General features: G+C 45.3%; 1 protein-coding gene across 3 annotated transcripts; it reads left to right on the top strand.

The window, feature by feature from the left end:
- The first annotated feature begins 1,264 nt into the window (after nt 1-1,264).
- Nucleotides 1,265-23,029, top strand: ERI2 (ERI1 exoribonuclease family member 2). 3 transcript variants are annotated; one of them, XM_061570927.1, is made up of 10 exons: nt 1,265-1,365; nt 2,081-2,160; nt 3,382-3,455; nt 5,254-5,337; nt 12,043-12,170; nt 14,773-14,929; nt 16,258-16,358; nt 17,152-17,233; nt 18,556-18,647; nt 20,016-23,029. In XM_061570927.1, exons 2-10 carry the CDS (start codon nt 2,132-2,134, stop codon nt 20,214-20,216), a joined length of 948 nt encoding a protein of 315 aa, XP_061426911.1. In that variant the 5' UTR covers nt 1,265-1,365; nt 2,081-2,131; the 3' UTR covers nt 20,217-23,029. The 3 variants fall into 3 exon arrangements, with proteins under 3 accessions (XP_061426911.1, XP_061426910.1, XP_061426912.1); XM_061570926.1 differs by having other exon boundaries at nt 20,013-23,029; XM_061570928.1 differs by lacking the exons at nt 17,152-17,233; nt 20,016-23,029.
- The last annotated feature ends 3,420 nt before the right edge of the window (nt 23,030-26,449 follow it).

Raw genomic sequence — 26,449 nt, 5'->3', positions numbered from 1 at the left:
CGGTCGATAAAATTAGTACCACTTTGTGGGGAAATCGACATTGATTGTCTTATGGATAAGAATCACCCCTCGCCATACGAATGTGGAATTTCCACCACTTTCTCACGGTTGCCAACATATGAGAACCGCTTCAGTGTTCATTTAAGCAACATTATGTTTTATCACACGGTCGTGTGGGATTCAGAATTATAGCAGCATCCGATTCAACTCAAGCAAAACTCTGGTTCGGTTTCGGCATTCATTGTCTCATCAGCAGTCTGACTTTGTTCGAACTAATGCCGGTGAGCTGCCAGATGTTTATAGGCAAGAACACTAAATCACTTTTTATTTAAATTTCGATTTAAAGCTTTTGTGACTGCAGGGATTCATCTTCTTGGTTCTTTCGGTAAAGTCACGTTGAATGGAAATAATAAAATAATAAAAATTCAACATAATAAAATAATTCTCACGACGTTTCGGCCACAACGCAAGCAGCCGTCCTCAGGTGGAGAACAGAGTCTGATGATGACTCTGTCTTCTCGACAGACCTGTTCTCCACCTGAGGACGGCTGCTTGCGTTGTGGCCGAAACGTCGTGAGAATTATTTAATGTTTATTTTTATTATTTCCATTCTACGTGACTTTACCGAAAGAACCAGGAACACTTTTTATTTGTTCTTTGATTCTAACGGCACGAGCACCACGCATTGACAGCGCCTCGATGCCTGTTGAATGATGATGGGGCTGGATTTGGCCGGAAAACTGCGCCACGGGCGGTGGGGGTGAGGGGGGCGGGGCGAAGGAAAAGTGGGCGGGACGAGGAAGAGGACGAGGGAGGGGGCGAGGGGGGAGAAAGAAAAGGGAGGACGAGGGGGGAAAGAGGGTTTAGGAAGAGGGGGGAGGGAGTGAGTGGGAGGGAGAGGGGGAGGGAGTTGGGGGGGAGGGAGAGAGGGATGTGAGTGGGGGGATGTGAGTGGGGGGATGTGAGTGGGGGGTGTGAGTGGGGGATGGGAGTGGGGGGGAAGAAGGGGGAAGGAGAGAGGGGGGGAGAGGGGGGAGGGAGTAGGAGGGGAGAGCGAGTTGGGGGAAGTGAGGGAGAGGGGGGTGGGAGTGGGAGGGAGGGGGATGGGAGTGGGGGGGAAGGGGGAAGGAGAGAGGGGAGGGAGTGGGTGTGGGAGGGAAAGGAGGGGGTGAGAGGGCATGGGAGGGAGTGGGGGGAAGGAAATGGGGGGGAGGGAGTGGGTGGAGGGAGGGGGGGGGGTGCAGGGACGGTTGGCGGACGTGACGTCACGGCTGGGATATAAATTCAAAAAGTCGCCTCTCTCTCCCCACCGCCACGCGGCTGATTTTCTTGAACGATTTTTGTTTAAAAAACACATCAATAAAGGTGACGCTGTGTTTGTGTGATACTTTTTAAATGTAAAGTTGTGCTAAGCCATGTGAAAGCGATGAGATCGTTCATCAGCTCGTGCTTTTAGGACTTCAATGTTTTGTTTGTCGCGTTATGCGGATGGTTCCATCCAGCTGTGGATTGAGAATGGCTCGTGATGACAATTGCGTATCGATCTAGATTTAAAGCTTTCGTGACTGCAAGGATTCATATTCTTAGGTTTTTTTCGGTAAAGTCACGTAGGTAAAGCATTAATAAAAGTAAAATAAAAATACTTTTATTAATAAAAGTAAAATAAAAATACTTTTATTAATTTAAATGTTTTACCTACGTGACTTTACCGAAAAAACCTAAGAATATAATTACGTATCGATTTAGCATCTAGTTTGGGGGTTAAATATGCGTATACACTCGCATTGTATAATGCTTCGATGTTCGATTCAGCTGCTGTGTTAACGATTATATGTTTGACATTGAAACGATATTAGAATTGTTTAATTTTTTTTTCAAATATATAATCGATTAGTTTTTATCTCCGTGGAGTGAAAATAATAATCTCGTGGCTCTCGTTTTTCCAATTAAATACGACTACTTACGAATCGTTTCTGTTTTAAACACACGATTCATTCACGCAATCATCTAACGAGCTGCGGAATCGATTAATCGACGACACGTGTCTTATGCCTTGGTGTTTATATTTAACCTTTTACAGATGTTCACATATTTACGGAGCCGGTGAACTTACAACTCGACCTTGCGAGCGATGAAGAAAACCACGAAGCAACTTGCAAAGTGAGGAGGGGTGGACGGGAAGTCCCTATACCCCCCCCCAACCGGGAAATAATAAAGTAATAAAAATAATAATAAAACATAATAAAATACAATTCTCACGACGTTTCGGCCACAACGCTGTCTTTCCGACAGACCTGTTCTTCACCTGAGGACGGCTGCTTGCGTTGTGGCCGAAACGTCGTGAGAATTGTATTTTATTATGTTTTATTTTTATTATTTCCCTTCTACATGACTTTACCGAAAGAACCAAGAAGATGAATCCCTGCAGTCACGAAAGCTTTAAATCGAAAAATGAAACTTTTGTATTGTATTGGGATTATTCGCCCATCTTATTCTGTGGGTTTCACGCGTTTCCCTGGAATTATATTAATAGTATTTGAGTAATGTTGGTCTTGGAACCTCATTTGCCAGTAAAAATATGATAATTGGTTTTTTACCCTTTCATCTGGCAACAAAACTGACACCTTTTTTACAAGGAGTCATGTTTGCATAGACCACAATACCTGCAGTCATAATGCAAACAAAAAACATAACTCTGATAATGTGCACTGTCCTTGAAGTTGATTGGTCCACACCCGAGACAGCTTTCCTTAGAGCCTAGTCTCACATGGGTTGGACCAGATGACGCCAAAAGGCGCCTTTTGGCGTCATCAATCAACTTCAAGGACAGTGCATACATTATCAGAGTTATGTTTTTTGTTTGCATTATGACTGCAGGTATTGTAGTCTATGCAAACATGACTCCTTGTAAAAAAAGGTGTCAGTTTTGTTGCCAGATGAAAGGGTAAGAAACCAATTATAATGTTGGTCTATCGCGCCATTCTTATAGCGCAAGGCTAAATATTGCGGCGACGATGTGTGTCACCGGTGTCTCAGTCTTTTGCATTAGGAGGGTGAATTTTGCAAAGTGGCTTTAACCACACGGATAATTAATCTGAGATTAATATTAAAGTTGGACCGAGGGGCACTGCAAGGCGTGACCGACTCTAATCTCGAATGACGTCCCGTAATATTTGAAACCTCCGCTGCAAAAGGAGCGATTGCAGTATTGAATTTACTGGAAGCATTAACCAGGGCGGCCACTGAAATCGAACCAAAAGCCTCCGCAAACGCGCTACCGATCTCTGGCACGCAACGTCACAAGGCCATGATACCCACCCTCTGAGGGCAATGATGCCATGGGCAGACATTTCCACATTACAGCTTGCTTTTCTCTTCCAGGGAACTTGGGTTTATCAGAAAACGGACGTCATCTCCGTCGGTTGCTGGAGCAACTGAAAAACGAGTACGATCACGTACGTGAAAATGTATTTACTTAACAGATGTTTGAAGTGACAGTCTGTATTAATCCATCGTTCTGCTCGTGTACATATATGCACACTTTTCTCAGACTTTCGTACGTTTCGTAATGAAAATTGGATTTTCATTGATGGGTCTGGTCATTGCGATTTCCACGATGTGATTTCACTTGCAGAAGTTCGGGCACCGTATCATGCGTCTAAACATAATTTTTCAATTAGTTTGAATTCGAGTATTGCTTTAATGCAGATAGTGGTAAAGTTTTTCTTCCCGAGGGCCAAATAGAGTTTTCAAATTCCTTTGGCGAGGGCCCACAACATACATTCTCACACAAATTTGATTACACAAGGATGTACGAGTTGACTGTGTGCTCAGAACTACTTAAGACACATCACAGGTAGCTGAGCTTTCTAAAATTAGAAACGCGTTTTTACCAGGTTGACATTATTCACCTCTCGTGCCTGGGTAGTGTCGCTAGGATGCTTGCAGTGATGGATAAACATCTTCTGTGACATTCACAGCCCGGAAGACAAAAGTTCCCATCGCTGCGTGAATGTGACACAAGTACCCAATCCGATTCGTTATTTGTTGAGACAATTTCTGACCAAATTTCGATTTAAAGCTTTCGTGACTGCAGGGATTCATCTTCTTGGTTCTTTCGGTAAAGTCACATAGAAGGGAAGTAATAAAATAATAAAAATAAAACAATATTTTATTGTTTTATTATAAAAATAAAACATTTTATTACGTTTTATTTTTATTATTTTATGAATTTCTGACCAATATTAAAATGTTTACAGTAGGTCTTTTAAATATACTGTAGATATAATTGGTGGTGGTATAGCTGGACATTTTACACTCAATTCGTCGATACAGTGAATGCAGTAACTCTGTGTATTACTTGCCTTGTAAATATAGTATCATCTGGGTATCTGATAATTGAACACATGACTTAATTGAGCTCAAGAAACACTTTGGAATTGATTCAATAAATGTCTCACAAATAATGACCAGAAGTCAAACTAAAGTGGATGCACGATGGACTTGCAATCAAGAGGTCATGGTTCGATCTTCCAGTTAAAACTCTGGTGGAAGTATCTTAAATCGCCTTGCCTGTCTCCTCCCAGCATTATAGTTGGGTAACGCTCCAGTCAAATTACCCTCGAGAGAAGCTCTTTGGATCGTCCTTACTGGAGACATTTCTACTACACTGGTCAACAAAAAAATAAAAATTTTGGCCTGGACTTTTGCAGCTGTTTTAGACTAATTTCAGGGTGCTGATTCCAAATTTGATCTCAGATTTGCTCTATCACATCTCATTTTTATGCTATCGGCATACCCCATTTTCATTGATTTTACCCGAAATTAACTCTGTCACTTATGATTGCAAGTTGTTGCGAGTCAGTGACTGCTTTAGTGTTAAAATATGGTGCTGTATTTTTAGGATAGTGTGTTTATAATATCATTTTATGTAGATATCCACATTTATTTAATATTTTTCTTCTGCAGTTTTTATTGAAAATGCTATATTTGATATCTCAAAAACATGATGTGATAGACAAAAACTGATGCCAGATTTGGAATCGGCACCCCAAATTACCTTAAACCCGTTGGAATACCTTATGCCAGAAAAATTGTGTTGACCAGTGCTATCAGTGATGTGAGCACGTAATTACAGGGCTCGTCTTTGCCTACATTAATGTCGTTTTTTTCTAGTAAAGCATCATGTCACTCGTGTCCTTGGGCGCGATCTTTTTCCTGCAGCTTCACTGTTGCCTTGTTGTTATTTCACAGATCAACTATTCGCCTATCTCATCGTCATTGATTTTGAATCAACCTGCTGGAATGATGGGCGGCCACGCAATGGGCAAGAAATAAGTACGTTGAGTATTACATTCGCTTAATTTCACTCGTATTGACTGTACAGTATTTAATCTAAACAATTATATTTAACTCCCCCATATTATAGCTTACAGTTATCTGTGTCTTCTACGGAATATTGTTATTATTTAGAAGGGCCTCAGAGTCACGGTGGCGAGATGTTAGTGGGTTTGATTCCAACTCTGATGCCTGTATATTTGGAGTTTGCATGTTCTCCCCATTGTCGCGTGGATTTTTATCCGGGCCCTCCAGTTTTTTTCCTCCACATTAAAAACGTGCATTTATAGTGAATTTCCACGCGATAAGCCACTTCGTTGAGCAATCATTTGTGGCCAGGTCGCTTCTGAAAAAGAGCTACACAACTTCAGTGGGCCTTACCTGGTAAAATAAAAAAAATTGTTTAATAGAGTCCCGAGTCTCTTTTTTTCAGAAGGCCCTGCTTTGGGATGTCTGACCAATTAGTTTTTTAATGAGTGTTTACATGGAAAGTTCAGAATCAGAAGTTTATTTCCCCAATTAAAAGCCATTTGAGCTAAGATGCTCTTTTTCAAGGGCGACTTGGCTGGCAGGCAACATGTGAAAGTAAACCAGAGTACCCAGAGATAACTTATCCATTCAAGCGGTTAATGCTCCAAAGGTCTGTACAGATGAGTGAGGAATATTCTTGCTGTGCTACCATCCCATGGCTACTCTGCAGCCCACTGCATTTGACCATCTCCACATACGATATTTTCTGCACAATCCACCAAACCTGCCCCCAATACATGATGCCATACAATGCTGTGGACTCCCTGTTGTATTTGTAGTGACAGAACGGTCACTACTGTGTTGGCCCGTACGAGGGCTGGGGGCCCCAAGGGGGTGCCTGGGGGGTCACGTGCTGGAGGGATCCGGACCTTCCCAGAGGTGGGGGAAGTGAGGCGTGGCCTGGGAAGTGAGGCGTGGCCTGGGAAGGGAGGCGTGGCCTGGGCGGAGCCGGCCACGCCAGAGAGACGAGATATAAGGGTGGTGTGAAGGCAGAGCAGGGCTGTTCCTGAGAAGAATGAAGACACCTCGTGAAGATGCCAGAAGAGAAGACCTACAGTGAGCGGACTGCCAGCAGCCACCTGGCTGGGTCACGCTGGAGCGGATAAAATACAATTGTGTGTTAGCTAGTGTAGGTCGGTGGTCACCACCCTATGTGTAGAGTAAGAGTAACTGTTGAGTAAACGTTGTGTTAATTAATAAATGAGTGTTGCCTCCCAAGAAGTGTGTGCGCCTAAATTGAACCCACTACATTTGGCGTCAGTTGTGGAAAAATAAATATTGCTAGGTGTTATCCTAGGGAAGTAAAATGGGCACACGAAAAACAAATACAAAACTCATCTGGACGTCTTCGTACGACGGGGATGGTGTGACGACCGTCCTTCGGACAGCCCCGGGGATGGCAGCCCCGGTGACAGAGAGAGAGAGATGGCGCTGCACGCGGAGCGGTGGGACTTGCATCGCACTGCTGCTTCGCCGCCATCGGGAACGGAGCGATGGAGCCGCGGCGAGAGGACACCATCGTCGCTGCGGGGGCTGGCGGGGGAGGCCCGGGCATGCGGGCCACGCGGTGGGCCCGCCATTTCGGCGGCTGGTCGGGGCGCTGTTCCTGCCAAAACACCGTTCCCGCCATTTCGGCGGCTGGTCGGGGCGCTGTTCCCGCCAAAACACCGTTCCCGCCATTTCGGCGGCTGGTCGGGGCGCTGTTCCCCCCAAAACGCCGTTCCCGCCATTTCGGCGGCGGGTCGGTGCGCTGTTCCCGCTAAAACGCCGCTCCTGCTGCCGAAATGCCGCTCCCGCCGACATCAACGCCTGCAGAGGGGGAGTTCGTTCGCAAGAGCAGGCCGTGTTCACCATGGAAGATTCTTCGGGCCGTCCCAGTGCTCCACCTTGCCGCCCTCTGCTATGCACAGTTTTCAAGGCGAGTCATGACATGACAAGCACCCGGCCCCAAGAAAAATAATAATAATTTTCACCCATCTTGCGTGTGCCGGGTTGCGATCGTGTGTTTTTTTTACTCGCTGGGTTGCGGAGCGTGTTCGTCCGGTTGTGTGCGTGAGAAATTGACGCGGCGACCAGTGTTTGTTGTTAATTACGGCGTCAAGATCGGTATCTTCTGCGTGTAGTTAATGATTAATTCGTTGTTGGTGTCCCGAGTTCCGTGGATATCCTGTATGTTGCCGTGTTAATGACTCGTGTTGTTACATCGTTGTGTTGCGAAATCACCATTGTTATTGTGTATACTGTATGGAGTTTCGCTCGTGATTGTCACTTGCAACTGTCAGAAACTTTGATCGTCATTGTTAACAGTGTATGGAATGTTGGGTACTTGCTTGTGATTATTTACTATGTATGGATTGTCTGGAGTATTGATTGTGTGTGTTGCCATGTGGGGACTGGATGGTGCATTGTGCCAAATGATTGACTGTACGAACTTCGTATACTGCATATACTGTATTAATCAATTCGGCGATTCTTGGGGTTTGTGTACAGTTTTTTTCTCTCAAAATTCGAATGCCCTGAGTCCCATGGTTAATGTTGAAGGGGATTTTGAAGTGACAGGTTCGGTTTGTTTCAAACTCACTGGTTGGTTCCTGTCCGTTGTTGCACAGATGATGTCTTTTGTGCGGGAATGCTCCTTGTGTTCTACATGGATCGGGGGTGCGTTTCCGTTAATTGCCGTCAAATTGCATTGCTCTCTCCACTCGCTTGGTACAGCTGCATTGCTGCAATGCGAGTCCCGGAGATGATGTGTACGGATACGGGATGTGAGGTGTATTGTTGTGACCATTGAATATTCGGGATCGTCAAAAAAAAAAAAAAAAATTGTGCGTACCTGTTCGGCATTGGATTAGTTCTGTGGGGGATCATAATTCAAATTGTATGTGTTGTGATGGTGTTAAATTGCGATGGTGACATGCTGCCAGGGATTTGGAATTGTGCTGCTGGCTGTCACTATCTTGGGGCGCAGGTCCTGACCAGGATGGCCCAGTGAGTGTTGCGTGTCTAACATGAACGTTGTGGTCCCGTCATGCTATGGCTGACGGCTTGACCTGACAGCCCGGAGATTGAAACACTCCGTGGTATGTCTAGCCTAGTGGGCTGTGCGCTCACATGGCTCGGAGAGTGTGGTCCCGTCATGCTATGGCTGACGGCTTGACCTGACAGCCCGGAGCTTGAAACACTCCGTGGTATGTCTAGCCTAGTGGGCTGTGCGCTCACATGGCTCGGAGAGTGTGGTCCCGTCATGCTGTGCCTGACGGCTTGACCTGACAGCCCGGAGATTGAAACACTCCGTGGCATGTCTAGCCTAGTGGGCTGTGCGCTCACATGGCTCGGAGAGTGTGGTCCCGTCATGCAATGGCTGACGGCTTGACCTGACAGCCCGGAGAGCGAAACACTCCGTGGTATGTCTAGCCTAGTGGGCTGTGTGCTCACATGGCTCGGAGTGTGTGGTCCCGTCATGCAATGGCTGACGGCTTGACCTGACAGCCCGGAGAGCGAGACACTCTGTGGCTTGTCTAGCCTTGTGGGCTGTGCGCTCACATGGCTCAGGGAGGGTGGTCCCGTCATGCTATGGCTGACAGCTTGACCTGACGGCTCGGAGGTTGAGACCCTCTGAGGCGCGTTGAAACAGTGGGCTGGAGATTCGTAAGGTTCGGGTGGAGTTGGCCTGTTACGTTGAGACTGTTTCCCTCAGTTGTTAGGGTGCATGTTGTGCAGTGAGTGAACGATGGGTCGTCTCAGCTCGGTCGGTACAGCTATATGCTGCGATGCGAGTCTGGGAGAGAGACTGGGTCATCTCAGCTCGGTCGGTACAGCTATATGCTGCGATGCGAGTCTTGGAGAGAGACTGGGTTAAAATCCCACCGATATGGCCGACGTGTGCTACTGGTTGTGACGCCGCGTCGGAAAGGCGGTGGGGGGGTAACATGGAAATCCCTCCCCCCGATATGGCCGACGCGTGCTACTGGTTGTGACGCCACGTCGGAAAGGCGGTGGGGTGGTAACATGGAAATTCCCCCCCGATATGGCCGACGCGTGCTACTGGTTGTGACGCCACGTCGGAAAGGCGGGGGGGTGCTAACGGGTGACTGTCATTGCATGCGTGATTCTAACGGTGGGGGGGCTGTGCTGTAGCGTAAGTGGGTTAGCCAGTTTTCATGTATATTTGTTGTTAATTCCCCGTTTTCTATGCGGTTCCCTTTTACCCTCGTCGATTCTGTATATATTACGTGATTGTATTTCTTATCGGTCGCCGGTCATTTATTGATGTTGCTGGTTCGGAGGCACACCTTTTCGATGTTCACAGTTGTGTTACAGCCGGGGACGGCTGTGTGTTTATACAGGAGGGGGTGATGTAGTGACAGAACGGTCACTACTGTGTTGGCCCGTACGAGGGCTGGGGGCCCCAAGGGGGTGCCTGGGGGGTCACGTGCTGGAGGGATCCGGACCTTCCCAGAGGTGGGGGAAGTGAGGCGTGGCCTGGGAAGTGAGGCGTGGCCTGGGAAGGGAGGCGTGGCCTGGGCGGAGCCGGCCACGCCAGAGAGACGAGATATAAGGGTGGTGTGAAGGCAGAGCAGGGCTGTTCCTGAGAAGAATGAAGACACCTCGTGAAGATGCCAGAAGAGAAGACCTACAGTGAGCGGACTGCCAGCAGCCACCTGGCTGGGTCACGCTGGAGCGGATAAAATACAATTGTGTGTTAGCTAGTGTAGGTCGGTGGTCACCACCCTATGTGTAGAGTAAGAGTAACTGTTGAGTAAACGTTGTGTTAATTAATAAATGAGTGTTGCCTCCCAAGAAGTGTGTGCGCCTAAATTGAACCCATTACATATTCAAGCTTCGTTGGGCGAAAGATCGGTCAATTCAATATATGTCTCTATAGTCTGGGTAAATTGATTCAAATCACCTGAAGTGTCCCCAATTTCATCACATATCGGGAAGCTAAGCAGGGATGGGTGACCATCATGCACACCAGGTTGTCGTAGATGGCTGCAGAGTTTGCTAAGCATTGACCAGCAGAGGCCAGTGCAGACAAATCCATTTGTACTGTTATTCTATGCACCCACGTCTATGCTCGACATCTTTACCAATGAGTAGTATCCCCCCCCCCACTCACCCAAGGGTGACAGCTGAAAGTGCAGTCCTGGGGAAAAAAAGCAGAGCCAGGGAAATCTCTCCCATCAACTCGCACGCTGCTTGTTCGTATACAATTCTCTGGTTCAATTAATGAATGCACTGATGTAAAAATACAAGTCAAAACAGCACATGGATTAAGTGACTAAAGTACAGATATAATCACTGTTGTGAAACCCAAGTAGGCTTGTGCAGAGCGTGCCATGAAAAGATAAGATGCGATTGGCAAGGGACAGGGGCAGCTAAGAAAGATAGTCCACACGATGGGGTACCTACAGGGCATGTGAGAAAATGAGATTGTGGCACGTGTGGGCATGAAGATAATACTGCAGTTGCTCAGGTCCCAAAGCAATGGGATCATTACAGAGATATGCACTGTGAGGATTTTGATGCACTGGGCAGCAGAGGACAGTAAAGAAAAATCAATTTGTGTATACTACTTCGATGTACCCATGTCTGCTCCCTGCCTCCAGCGGTGGATGGAATGGCAAAAGGCTACACATACACGCTACATACTATTTTTAGTCTAACGTTTATTCCACTTATACTTTGGCGTTGGGTCTTGAGATGAAGAAACTTCTATTGTAAACTCTTAACAGCAGATGTAACATCACACTATGTAGGAGAGTAGTCCCTGGAAGATGGCATTACAGAGTGTCCAGTCACAGCATTGAGCCTCAACCAAAGAACACCCTTAAGTTCCCTGTACACAAATAAAATGCAAAACAAATGAAAGCCTTTAGTCCTTGAAGCTGGAATATGCAAATGTAATCGAAAAATGCAAATGTCAGTGTGGTTTTTTTGCACAATTATTCGTAACCAAGCTTATACCATCACTACAGTGGAGTTGGCAGAAACTCGCATTCAATTCCGGGATTTTGTTTATGTACTCTTGACATGGGGATTATGACTCACCTGAGCGAACCAGCCACTTAGACTCTTTATTTTTCCCTTATTTGAATTAGGACATGATGCAGAGTGTCTCCTAGCCTCAGAGCACCATCAGTGGATCTCTTGTTCCCAGGATACAAAGCAGCCCTTCATTTCATGCCAATGGCAAGGGAGAGATGTGTCATGCAACCTTCATCCCAGACTGCGTGTACCTGGAGTTTGAGACCTCGATGATCTCAGAAATGCTGGCTGTCCTCTAGCTTAAACATAATCGACTCCTTTGGGATATCTGCTCATCTCTTGAATGTGCAAATGTAATCAACAGGATTGCATGTCAATGCTTTCTGTCTAATCCCTTGGTCAACCACTTACTAAGTGTGGGAGATTGCTCCTTTTCTGCTGTCCTGGAAATATAAAAGTCATCCCCCAGCTATCAGTGCTCTGAATTTTCTGCCCCTGTTCCAGTCCACGCTCCAGCCTCTTCCTCTTGCCATTTGTCCGAGTGACAGGCTTTTCACGAGAACATATATGGTATGTACTACTGTCTGCATGATGTGAATATAAATCTTTTTGTACAGCATCTGAGGATGCATTTGTCTATCAATCGTTTATAAATCCAAATTGTATTTTAATGTTTTGTGTTGTCAGTTGAGTTTCCTGCCGTCCTGTTGAATGCCGCCAATGGACAAATTGAAAATGAGTTTCGCACGTACCTCCAACCACAGGAGCATCCTTTACTCTCCGCCTTTTGTACAGAGCTTACAGGTATTCAGCAGGTAAGAAGTAATACTAATTTAGATGTCAAACATTTCTCCTCATTCTTGGTTGAATGTAATTGGTTGTCAGCCCTGTATCTCTCGTACATCTCTTATCATCACTCGAAGTACGGTGCTTCATTGGGCACTGTCTCACATTATGGTGCTGCGGCGGCGAGATGTTAATTCCATCGCCCTGGTATGCAGGAGGTCATTGGTTTGACCCTAACGCCTGTATATTTGGAGTTTGCATGTTATGCCAGTGGTCGCGTGGATTTTTCTCCGGGTCCTTCGATTTTTTCCTCCACATTTAAAAACGTGCGTTTAGAGTATTCGCCTGCAATGAATTTCCACTCGATGAGCCACTTCGTTGAGTAATCATCTGTGGCCGGGTCGCTTCTGAAGAAGAGCTACGCAGCTCGGTGGGCCTTACCTGATGACATTAAAAAAAATTGTTTAGTTTATTCTGAGCATCACTCCATACATTTGTAGAGGTATTACGTAGAGGGGTGTAGCAAGCCGTTACGTTGGGGTGTCTACATCAACGTCCGCATACAGCCCCGCCCCTCGGGGGGGCAGTTGGGTATATAAGGCGGTGCGCGAGAGAGCTCAAGGAGTCGTTGGAGCAGAAGAGCCAGTGAAGACTGACGACCAGCTAGTTAGCCCTGGGACTATCCTGACTCGCTGCTCTTGTAAGAGCCGAGCAGGGCAAGCCAGGGGCGACCTCAGAGCAGCGAGGTCTGTTTCCTTGTGAGGGCCAGGCTTGTGTGGCTGAGGGTCGTACCTGAGCCGAAGCTGGGCCAGGTCAGTTAGCCTCCACTAGGATGGTCTGGGTTAGAGGGGTGTAGGAGCTAACGGGGAAACGTTAGCCGAGGGACACTGCCTCGGATAGAACCGGGTGAAGGGGCCGTTACCTCTTCGAGTGTTAGTCGTTACTCTGCTGTATTGGATTTAATGGTAATAAATACGTGTTGCCTCCGTCAACGACTCCTGCGCTACTTACGCCGTTACACATTCATGTTGCTCTACCCGTGTTTGTCTCACCCTGCTCTTCCTCAATGACCTGCCGTGCAAAACGCTTGCCAACATTTTTTTTCCCCTGTGCCGCCAAACTATGAGATTCCTCACGATCATCTTTCCAATTGATTGCAATTTACAATGTTTTGAAATCTAATGCAAATCGATCTATAGGCAAATAAAAAAACAGAAACCGTGCAAGGTTAAATGTTGGTAATTGTTTTGTAACTAAAATGTGTAACGTCCATGTACGTATCACGATTCTCCACATGTTTCCCATAGTCTTGTTAATGGTTGCCTGACATTTAAAAGCTCAATGCATTTTGCTTGATATTCTGACCACTGAAACCTGATACATGTGACTTTTGATGTAGAGTTGAAAAATATGGGCCACCACATGGCTTAGAACTCTGTTCCAGGAGACCGAGTATCATCAAGCAGTGGCATACGCACAGCAGGGGACACTTGTGTCACCACCCCACTCAAAGGATTAAATGTGGTCTGAGAACAGCAAGTGACCAATACAGTTTAGCTTGGAATGTATATGTCACATGACAGGGGTGTGTGTACAGATATCTGATTACACAGTAATTAGTACACCCATATATGCAGGGATAGAGAGAGTCAAATTATAACTGCAGAGACAATAATTCAGAGGTGCGGGAAATCGCAGACAAGTGAGAAGGCAGTCGGACCATGCGCCAAGCTCTCCGATCCTGTCTTTGAAATGTTTGGCCAACTCCACGAATGAGTGTTTATACACGTGGGACGAAAAACAAGAGTGCTTGGAGAAAACCTTTCTCGCGTACGGTAACAATTAAATCAACCGTTTTTTATCTCTGCGGTCCTAAAAATGGGGTGTTTGGTCAATTCCATTTGTGAGTGTGGGAGGAAATCGGAGTATCCGGCGACAACCCACGCATGTGAGGAGGGTTAACTCACAATCCCTGTACAGATGGAAATGAACCCACTTGCAGTAGCGATATTCCCTGAACAGCCAAGTGATGGCAACCTCGGCGCCCATGGCTACGGAGTCGCACGCTTCGAGTCGCCCACTAACCCTCACTTTCAAAGCACTGCACTGGATTACAGTCGTGCACCACCAGCTAAATGTGATGCAGCGGGAAGAAGTCACCATGTGAAATGATGAAAGCAAGTGGTTAATAGAAACGGTGCAGAGTGTGCAAGCTTTAAACCAAGCCAGTGTGACAGGCAGCATAGTTTTAAGCCGTTAATCCTAAAATACGTTACCTCCCTGTTCCAAAAGCAAAGGCGTTGCGATGCTGTAAAGTAGCATTGGGTGCCATCTTAAAACACTGAAGTATTGTGGGAATTTGCACCATGTAAATACGATGTTATTGGTTCTTTTGGTAAAGTCACGTAGAAGGGAAATAATAAAATAATAAAAATAAAACATAATAAAATAATTCTCACGACGTTTCGGCCACAACGCAAGCAGCCGTCCTCAGGTGAAGAACAGGTCTGTTGGGAAGACAGCGTCTGAATGGACACCACCAAGGCTTGGCAGCGTGTATTTAAGCTGGGTTGGAGGGGGGAAGGGGCACCTTGACGATGTTGTTCTGAAATGAATCTCGTTTGTCACCAGCACCAAGTGGAGGCTGGCGTGCCCTTGCACATTTGCCTCTCGCAGTTTGGTCACTGGCTCAGGAAACTGCAAGAAGAGAAGAACATTGTGTTTGCAAGGGACCTTGAGAGGGATGCATGCGAAGGCAAGAAGCCGTGTGCGTTTGTAACATGGTCAGGTAATGTACTCTGGTGGTTCAGATGTGTACTGCTGTTGGTTAAATTACCGGGTTTCTGAGATTGTTTTTTTTGTTTGTTATCACGCATGAACACCCCATTTTTGCCCTGTCAGTCGTGAAATGATGTTATGATAGAGTGCGGTGTTCTTTATTGCAAGGCCCGCAGGCCACTGGTGGTCCCTGACGGCCTTTAGTGCGGCCTCTGACGTGCGTCCCCCAACTACACAAATGTAAAGATACCCCCCTACCCCCCCCCCCCATCATCATCATTGTGCTGTCAAACCCCAATGGTTTCAAATGTGTGGTGGCCCTCACACTGATGATGTCTTAGTGGCGAAAGTGTTCCCCCTCTGAAAATTAGTTAAGAACACTGTTGCAGTGCATACTCTTTGGTTCTTTCGAAACGTCGTGATTTATTTTATTGTATACCTACATGACTTTACTGAAAGAACCAAAGAGTATGGATTCCTGCAGTCACGAAAGCTTAAAATCAAGACTGTTGGAGTGGTTAACCCACTGGATTTGCAATTCAGAGGTCGCCGGTTTTCTCTGCCAAGGTGACGCTTGAAACAACGGTGCGAGTTTGTCAAATCTCCCCACCTCTGTCCACCCAGCGGTATAAATGGGTACACGCACAGTCCATTGGCAGGTCGCATTGTGAGAGAAATACATTTCCATTCGGAACTCAAATCAAGCGGCGTCACAAGTAGCTCTTTATCATCTTCTTGGGGGTTTTCTGAAACAAGCTGATGCACTACTCACTCGGAGAGTTCCAAGTGACAATGCTATTGTCTCATGATGTAACATCGATTGCAATGTGGGAATATAACTGGGAGAATAAACATGTCTTGTTTGCGTGGTCTTGTATTTCTAAGTCTTTGGCGTAACAGTTGCGTTATTTTCGTTAAGCGATTTCATTCGCATGTCAATGTGTAATGAAACATTTAAACTTGAATGAAAGCTGGATGCTATTGTTTTAGATTTGAAGCTTTCGTGACTGCAAGGATTCATATTCTTAGGTTTTTTCGGTAAAGTCACGTAGGTAAAACATTAAAATTAATAAAAATAAAATAAAAATCACGACGTTTCGGAGGCAACACAAGCTTCCGTCTTCAGGTGGAACCGTCACAGCCACGACAGCTGTATCAAGTAAATGAGAGATTGCAGGAGCTACCACTCGGTATATATAATGGTTGGAGAGGGGGGGAAGGGCCAAGTACAGCACACTTTTTATTCATATGGTAAGGTGAGGCTTAAGAGGGTGAGCCTTTGTTATGGAGAGGTTAAAAAAAAAACCTAAGAATATGCTATTGTTTTTTTTTTTGCAGACTGGGATCTAGGAGTGTGCCTCAAGGGCGAGTGTCAGAGGAAACAGATACGAAGACCTGATGTTCTCAACAGCTGGATTGATTTGAGAGTAACTTACCGGGTAAGAGAGAAACAGACTGGTGTGTTAGAGTGTTGTTAGCATTTGATATTCTATTATCACCAGCCAGGATCAATCTACTGCTGAATGAAGGCCTCGCCGTGTCATTACCATCCCTAAAAAACGTCATGCAGCCATAATCCATGTCGCTCCTGCACACGAGATAAACCCATCGCGCCATCTGCATGGTGGTGGTCCTCTCTGTAATGTCTACTCATCCATCGGTCATCGTCATCATGTCAAGTAAAATGTGTCTTTCCCAGGCCTCACTATCCTTAAGTCCAAATAATGTCTCTAATTTGTTCTCTAATCCACGTGTTCCTAACATGCATTTCACCGTGCTTCTTTGTGGCATTTTTTCACATTTTGTTCCATTTGCTTTGACAAAGGGCTCTAAATTATTTTACAAACATTAAAAAGGTCTAATTTAACAGGAACATTCCATTTATATCATACCTTCAATTGTGATGAAATAATTCTGTATATTTTTCACTGACCCTTGCCTATCTTAAAATCCCATCGAGTTTCCCGATCTTGTGTATGGCATAAATAAACGTCCCCCACGGAAACTATAATCGCTTCGGGCTTTGTGTCTCTAGTGGATACCTGTGTGAATGCTTTCAAGATAAATACCTATTGTGACAACCGAAACACTTTTAGAGGTACATGTATAACTGTCATCTGTAACAAAACTGCAGGGACCATATTGTTAGTTCGAGATGACTAATGCTTGATTCTTTTGTGATCAGCGGTGTAATTATTCGTGGATAAAACATGCCATTTATAATTTCCTCAGATGTTTTATGAACGCAAGCCAAAGGGTCTGAATGGAGCATTGCAGGACCTTGGTATATGCTTTACTGGAAGAGAGCATTCAGGTTCGTGGCTGCATAGTTTGAATGCACCACACGTTCCAATTTCCAATTCAATTCAAGTGTGTGAGTGTACGCCGGGACAGTGCACGGCAGTATCCGCTCTCCAGCGCTCAACCCCCTGAGGTCCCCCCTGGCCCCGCTTCCCCAAGCGTGCTTCCTTCCTTGAGATCTCGCCTGGCCTTGACGTTCAAAGTGGACCGCGACCCTCCAAGAAATGTCGTCGCCCCCCCCCCTGCCCCGTGATCCGTGGATCAAATCCCTCGAGACGCCAGTATGGCACAGAGGTCGCAAACGGGTTTTGATTCCTTACCCGTACCTGGCCGCACCAGGGTCGCAAATGGGTACCCGTTCCGTACCCGTACCCTACCCGAAATGAGTGACAAACGGTTACTCACCAGTGACTCGCGGCCTACCCGTACCCGGCCGCACCAGGGTCGCAAACGGCTACCCGTACCCGGCTGGGTACGGGTAGCCGGGTATCGGGTAGGGTACGGGTATCGGGTACCCGGTTGCGACCTCTGCTATGGCAGCAAGAGCGGTTTATGCGAATGCTCACGCGAGAGGTTTCACACATTTTGGCGCGACGGTCCTTGGCTGACTATGCGTGGGGAGTGAAAAGCCCCGAGGCGAGCTCCCTTCCTATGGTCAGCGGCACGACGTGGTTGGGATTGTGATAGGTATTTAATGGGCCCCCCCCCCCCCCATATCCGGCACCTAGGCCCCTCCAGCCCTCAGTCTCGGGGCAGTTGCACCACTTCCTGTACACTCGATAGCTCTGACACAGGTTATGGTGTTAAGCTTGTTACAGAGTTTGAGTGGCCGATGTACAGAATATATCGCAGGACAGATTAAAAGACAATGCTTTATTATGTTTTATTTTTATTATTTTATTATTTCCCTTCTACGTGACTTTACCAAAAGAACCAAGAAGATGAATCCCTGCAGTCACGAAAGCTTTAAATCGAAATTTAAAGACAATGCTTTGTGAGAGAAAGTCATACTTTCCTTCTCTTTTTCCCACTCATTCCTGTCCTACGCTAACTCCACGTCCAAAGTTGTGAACCAATTCAAAACACCTTTTTCTGGGCCTGCCTCTCCGTCTCAGCCCTGGTGCTTCCATGTTCATCACCTCTCTTCCATTGTTATTTTCCCCATTTTTCTTACGATATGTCCCTGCCATCTGAGACTATATTATTTCAGCTCGTCTTAAGATGGATACCACCCTTGCCTTCTTCCTCGTCTCTTCGTTTCGGACCCGTAATTAAAGTTTCACTTTGCGATGATCGTTGTATCTTGTGACCCGTTGTTGTTGTTGTTGTTGACAGGTCTTGATGATGCCAGAAATACAGCACAGCTGGCGTGGAGGATGATTTGTGACGGATGCACCATGAAGATCACCAAGTCTATCGATAGAGCAGTGAGTGCACCCTTTCTGGCTGGCTGGGATGTGCCTCGCTATAGACGATGATGATGATGATAAAACGTCATTTTCAGCATTATAAATGTATTCACAAGTGCATGCATCCTGTCCTACCCCGCTCAGAAATAATGCATGAAAGAATACATTAATATATAGGGCCTCCTATACAGTTGTTAATCTAACAACCATGAATGTATTATCACATACCACATGTATTGCGTGTAAAACTACAACAAAATACCCTCTAGAGGGTCTCTTAAGAGTTCCCATCAACGCTGGCTTGAGTAATTGCATAGGCTTCCCCTTTACGCATTACGTTGTTACCGTTTCTATATAAAGTAACATTAAGTTCGTATAAATGTACCATTGCTCATGCACACACGTATACAAAAAATAGGTCAGGTCACTGTTCGCTCGTGGTTGCTAGGTAACACATTCTGATTAGATCATTGGGTGCTAGGTGGCACATAATGAACCACCAGTAAATCTATAATTACAATAATAAGGCCCTTTGTCCAGTGCTCTTGTGTTAAATCTAGACTTGAAGCTTTCGTGACTGCAGGAATCCATACTCTTTGGTTCTTTTGGTAAAGTCACGTAGGTATAGAATAAAATAAATCGCGACGTTTCGATTGCAACACAAGCAATCATCATCAGGTGGGAAAACCACAGCAATTTTTTTTTCTTGCTGTGGTTTTCCCACCTGATAATGATTGCTTGTGTTGCAATCGAAACGTCGTGATTAATTTTATTTTATACCTATGCGGCAGAGGTCGCAAACGGGTTTTGATTCTTTACCCATACCCGGCCGCACCAGGGTCGCAAATGGGTACCCGTACCCGGCCGGGTACGGGTAGCCGGGTATCGGGTAGGGTACGGGTATCGGGTACCCGGTTGCGACCTCTGCTATGCGGCTCTTGCGTTAGTCTGAGTGCTTGTGTGACCATACTTCACCAAGCTGGTCAGTGGGGTTGTTGAAGGAAGGGTTACCCAAGACGGGTTTAGATATTGCTCACCACTTGATGTTAGCCATTGCCAGTCATTCAATTCAGATCTCCAGGTTCAGATCGCAGTGCGCTAACCACAGTACCTCCACTCCATCCTCCAGGAAAATCTGCTAAGAGTTTTTATAAACATTTTATTGATATAAAAAATGTTCATTCGGCTGCACCTTACGTGCCCTCGGCGTACAAATAGCTTGCCTGCGACATGTTGATAATGTTGAATGGTCCCTTCGATAATTTTCATGATTGTTTCCCAACGTGATATTTTATTTTGTTAAAAATGTTAAGTTATGTGCACAATAAAAAAAATCCAATTTTTACAATCCCATAATTTGATTCATTTTCTGTCATTTAAAAGCAGGGATATCGTTCAAGTGTCCCACCGGTCAATACGCCAGCAGAGGAGAGGGGGTCCAGCAAAGGGCTTGATGAAATAGCAGGCCCCAGCAGAAGAGCAATGACATACTCTGAGCATTCGGAGATTAACACAAAACGTGCCTCAATTCGCAGCCTCGAACGGCAAAGAAAATGGGCAACAGGTGCGTCCACCTACTGCGTCTAACAGCACCAATGGTGATCACTTTCTTGGTCAAGGCAGCTCTTCAACAGCCCACAATTCCGTGTTCCAGAGCATTGTTTCTCCTTGTACCTTAATAGCAGGAAATGTGTCCGTAGGACATCTGAATGAAACTGACAGGAGAAGTGTATATTTAGCACCGGATACGTCTGTTGTGCAAAGGCTACTTCTGCACAATAGTCCCAATGTTGCCAATACTGGTCGGTCACCGACCACTGCTGAACACGTCATGGTGCCCACCGTGATGAGTAGTGGAGGCGGTGTCAATATGAACTTGACTGATAAACATCTTGGAGGGCAGCAGATGATGACACCGCCTCTGGTGCGCAGTGGTGGTTTCGCATCACCCGTCCAGGGTTACTCAAAACAACAGAAGGATGATGATGCCTCAAATCGACAAATCTTCACAACTCCGATGTGCGTCAGTCGGACGTTACGTGTGTGCGACCAGTCTACACCAAAATGTGACGTTTATACACCTCAGAATGGGCTGTTTAAAAAGCCAAGTCCACCGACGGGCAGCGCTTTGAAACAGCGAAACACAAATTACATGCCGACTCCATCAAACCCACAGACCGGCAAATGTAAACCCGCAGAAGGATTTGTCTTGTGCGGTGAGAAGAAAAGTTCACCAGATGTCGTCTTCCGTGGAAGCGATTCTAGGAATGGTACACTGACACCTGTCAATCTCACCTCGTGGAGATCGATGACTGTTACGCCAGTGACCTCCACTTCCAGAAATTCGTTCGTGGGCAAGGTGACCCCACCTCTGTGTCAGTGTGGGCGACGCTCGAAACGACGCACCGTTTCCAAAGCGGGCCCGAACGAGGGAAGGATGTTCTTCTCCTGCCGTGTTAGCAAAGCTCTTGGCTGTGATGGAGACTGCAACGGCTGCGGATTTTTCAAATGGGAGAGTGCCTATCTGGCCCAGCAGTTCAAATGAAAACTTCTGCCATTGTGACTATAACCTGTTTTACTGTTTAGCTTGCCCAAGGTGCACACAAGAAATCACGTGGTCTGATGTCCAAACACTGCATAACTAATGTTTACAATGCCGACTCCACATTTCCACATTTTTCCCAAGGATATGAGTATGTCGTATAATGGGCCTGTCATAAAATGATTTATGCCCATGTGAGTTTCGCACAAGAATGAAAAATGATTTGATCATGGATACAATTATAGGGTGTGCATGGTCGATTTTTTTTTAGATAATAAAAGTTGTGCAGCGATATTACTTTCTATATTTGACCAGCCCTACAGTAAAAGCAAATGTGTTTTCAGCCTTAAACTCCCAAATGTCCTTAGAGACAACTAAAAAGAAAACAGCCCTAAATATTGCATATGATGACATATCTGTGTGTGTGTATATATCTACAGCCTTGTCAGCACTGCATGATGAAGGCCTTCCCATGGTTTGTGAGTTTTGGGGGTTAATTGACCATACTTCACCACGCTGGCCAATGCGGTTTCGTGAACGCTGACTGCACAGTGTGATCTTCGTGTGCGCTGCCCTCTTGTGAATGTTCTTGACGCTGTAAATGTATTAGACATTGTAGAAATATACTGTAACTTGTAGCAGATTGAAACGCGCATGCGAGTAATTTCGTGTTTGACTTGACACCCTTGCAAACGAGAGATGTTCCATCTCGAGCGGTTTACCCAAGTGAAATATTTCAATGAATAAACTGGGGAGCATAGTAGTGCAACACAACATTCGACGGTTGATGCAGTGCATCGGTGACCGCCCATACAGGCACGATCCAGGCTCAAGGCTGCTGTGCGTCCCAACGTGTGACTTGATCACGTGACCGTTATTTATGAAGCATCACCGTCTCGTGTTCACATTTGCATTGCGGCTCTTGAGACATTGAGGGTGTTTTTTGTTGTACCGATTTCAAAAAAATTGTCTCTGTCATTTTGGTTCCCGACCCCTGGCCGATGCTGACTGCCGTGTGTAGAATGGCAATGCCTCGACTTGCCAACGAGTGGCACTGCAGCTCGGAGTTCAATTTAGCATTGTGTTTACGTTACTTAAACAGAAACATTTTACAAAATGACAATGGTTAAAACAAGTGGATTGTGTTTATTTTGCATGTTTAGTCAATTCAACAAATCGGCACATTGACTTCGTGCCAACAAATTATTGCCCTCATTTAATTTCAGGTTTCGCAGCAACAAGTGGTCAATCTGCCCTGACCAATTGACCGCCCACAGCCAGTGCAGTGATAATTGTTTTTTTTACCCTTTTATCTAGCAACAAATAAAGCTGTCTCGGGTGTGGACCAATCAATTTTCAAGGACAGTGCATACATTATCGGAGTTATTTTTTTGTTTGCATTCCGACTACAGGTATTGTGGTCAATGCAAACATGACTTCTTGTAAAAAAGGTGTCTGTTATGTTGCCAGATAAAAGGGTAAAAAACCAATTATCATATTTTGTTACTGGCAAATGAGGTGCCAGTGCATTGTTCGTGTGTGCACGGTGTCACGGTAATTCTCTATAGATGGTCACACATCCGATATCCTCACAAATTCGCCTATAGCCGCAGTCCCCATAGAGTAGATTATGCGACATTATACTGTAACAAAAACAATATCAAGAGTTTTGTATTTTACAAACGTGTGCATTTCAAATTATGTAACAATGTATACATCCACTTGTGTTTATATACATACGGCGTGAACATATGAATGCTTTGTGAAATAATGTTTCGGATAGGAATTACATTTCCATTGAACTTATCATTGTATTTACATGTTTGAAGTGTATCACTACAACTTGTAATAAACACATTTCTATCCCTGTAAAATGCGACTGATGTGATCATCCCTTTCTTATTCTTGGTTCTTTCGGTAAAGTCACATAGAAGGGAAATAATAAAATAATTTTATTTTTAAATAAAACTAAATTTATTTTATTTTAAAATAAATAATAAAATATAAATTCATTTCAAAATAAATATGAACTTATTTATTTTTAAAATAACTAATAAAATAGCTTTATTTTTTTTTATTAAATAAAAATTAAACATAAAATACCGTGGTTTTGTTTTGGTAAACTTACCTAAAAAAATTGAGATAAGTGCTGTTAGCAAACACTTATTAAGGTGAGAGGCAGCTCATGGGAGTGGGTGGTATGGCCAGCTATACGGGGAATATTTGACTTTGGTGTGGCGAGAACCATGTAAGTCTGTCCACCCCGCACTTTGCAAATCCCACTTGTTTGTGCACAAAGCCAGGTGCTCTTCTTGAGAACTGACTCGACGAAGGGGTGACCCACATCAAGTTTCCAACAAATAGAACCGCGGCTAAGATTAATTATCCTGGGTATGCCAATTCAAAGTTATTCGTTTACATCATATAGTTGTATTGTTTTTTTACCGGTAGTGTATATGTATAGACATGGGCGGTAATATTAAACGTTCAATGGGCAAATATTGATAATTATTTATTTGCATTTAATTGGTTAAAATGTGTAGAGTACAGAAGTAGATTTATGGAATGAACGGCTGATTTATCACAAATAACAAGACAATATCTTAACACATCAACAACACTGGCCTTAAAATGACAATTGGCGACGTTTCGGCCAATTACCCTTCACGTTTCGGGCAGTGGCATCTGCGTACCATGCAGAAGGGACATTGCCAAAACCCATCGCCTTATTGCGTCTAAATATTATTTGGTTCTTTCGGTAAAGCCACGTAGAATATGAATTCCTGCGGTCACGAAAGCTTTAAGTCAAGATTGTGTGTACATATTTGTCCAATTATCAAAGCCCAGCGTTCCGCTTGTCTGTCAACTAAATGATAAGAGCCTCTCAGAAGACCTGAATCAAAACGTTATAGAAAGTGGACCCCCACCCCAGGGTTACCAACAAATGGTGCAGGGTTTAGGTAGTACATGTTTATGTCGTTTATTGTGAAAATTCCGTCACAGTTCCTATGATCACTGTTACATTGCTTTCATGGCTTTATTTTGGTGATTTCGAAAAGTGTATTGGTTTGGCCATGTTTGTTTGTACGGAGTAAGACTGATGGCCTTAATCTAAGTTGTCTTGTGGTTGTTGTTTGACTTGCATCCCACTGGGATTTTTGCACACAGCGTTGGTGTACGGTGCCTTTTCTGCAATATTTTGCTGTCTTTTCTTGGATTTTCTGTTTGCACTTAGTCACATATTCAGTATCTGCACAAATGGGGGGGGGGGGGGGACAGGCGTAGCAGCGAAGAACGAGTCGGCCAGCACAGGATGTTCTGGGTGACCGCATTCGCATGAGGAACGTTCACAAAAAGCCCGCACACTGCCCTGCACGAGGTTAATCTCTCTTTCGACGTCCCTACTCCCATTTCACATTCATTCTCTCCTCTCGTGCCTTTTGCCATAAACGATGACCATCGCTGACTCTACTCTGCCTTCCAGTGGTTGTCCCACAGTATAAAGGTTTGTGCGTGTGTGGTGTGTGTGTGCATGTGTGGTGTGTATGTGCGTGTGTGGTGTGTGTGTGGTGTGTGTGGTGTGTGCGTGTGTGGTGTGTGCGTGTGTGGTGTGTGCGTGTGTGTGTGCGTGTGTGGTGTGAGGCGTGTGTGTGTGTGGTGTGTGTGTGTGCGTGTGTGGTGCGTGCGTGTGTGGTGTGTGCGTGTGTGGTGTGTGGGGAGCGGTGGTGTAGCGGTTAGCGCGCTGCGCTACGAAGCGGGCGACCCGAGTTCGATTCCCGTTCACGGCCAGCACCGGTGACGATTATCTGAACCGGTCCTGGACCTCCCCTAGGTTGACTCAGCCTCAAATTAGTACCTGGTTCGGTGGGTAAACATCACCACTGGGGAGACAAAGGCGGCCGGGCGTGGTGCTGGCCACCCGAACCCCTGTGCCGTTCCGACCTTCATAGGTGCTCGCTAACAGCCCTTTCCCCAACAGTCTGGTCAGACTTTACGGGGGATCTTTGTCTTTTTGTTTTTCATACCCGTCAACCCCTTATCAGTTCCTTCCTTATTACAGACCAATTCAGACCTTATTGGTCACCCCGTGCCCTTATAAATCTCAACATTTAGCCTCCAAAGTCCCATCACAAGGGAGAAACACAAACAAATAGACACATTTGTCTTGTTGTGCCCGTATTGAAACGGGCTGTACGCCTGAAAACTCAATTTCCCTGTACAAGAATACGGGGTAAATCCGTTTGGGTTGACACGGTATAGTAGTGTAGTGTATAGTATTGTAGTGTATAGTATTGTAGTGTATAGTATTGTAGTGTATAGTATTGTAGTATATAGTAGTGCAGTTTATAGTAGTGTATAGTGTAGTGTATACTGTAGTGCATAGTGCAGTGTATAATAGTGCAGTGTAGTGTATAGTGTAGTGTATAGTAGTGCAGTGTATAGTGTAGTGTATAGTGTAGTGTATAGTGCAGGGTATAGTAGTGTTGTATAGTGTATAGTAGTGCAGTGTATCGTGTAGTGTATAGTAGTGCAGTGTATAGTGTAGTGTATAGTGTAGTGTATAGTGTAGTAGTGTATAATAGTGTATGTAGTGTATAGTAGTGTGTAGTGTATAGTGCAGTGTATAGTGTAGTGTATAGTGTAGTGTATAGTGTAGTGTATAGTGTAGTGTAGTGTATAGTGTAGTGTATAGTAGTGTATAGTGTAGTGTATAGTAGTGTATAGTGTAGTGTATAGTAGTGTAGTGTATAGTGTAGTGTATAGTAGTGTATAGTGTAGTGTATAGTAGTGTATAGTGTAGTGTATAGTGTAGTATATAGTAGTGTATAGTGTAGTGTATAGTAGTGTAGTGTATAGTGTAGTGTATAGTAGTGTATAGTGTAGTGTATAGTGTAGTGTATAGTAGTGTAGTGTATAGTGTAGTGTATAGTAGTGTAGTGTTTGGGTTGACGCGGTATGCTGTTGGTACGACGCCCTTTAAGCAACGGAGACCTGGACATTGGGCGGAGTGGAGTGGAGGAGGAGGGGGGGTCGAGGCGATTCCGGCGTTCGGGAACGATCCCCGCGCCGTCGCGAGCCTTTTTATAGCCACGGCACTTTGTGAGCAACGCCAAAGTGTCCACGCCATTTATTCCCAGTTAGTTTGAAGGCGAGAGAGAGATAAAAAACACAAACACGTGCGTTGCATTAACTGTTGCGTTTTAAACTCACAATCACAGACCCCTTTCGCAGGCCTCACTGACCGCGTAGCGACGACGGAGAGAATGAAACTGGAGCG

Source organism: Lethenteron reissneri, chromosome 46 (assembly GCF_015708825.2).
Source record: "Lethenteron reissneri isolate LAM-NWPU_2019-01 chromosome 46, ASM1570882v1, whole genome shotgun sequence".
NCBI classification, from domain to species: Eukaryota; Metazoa; Chordata; class Hyperoartia; order Petromyzontiformes; family Petromyzontidae; genus Lethenteron; species Lethenteron reissneri.
The sequence above is the reverse complement of the archived record's forward strand: the minus strand, read 5'-3'. Positions and strand labels throughout refer to the sequence as shown.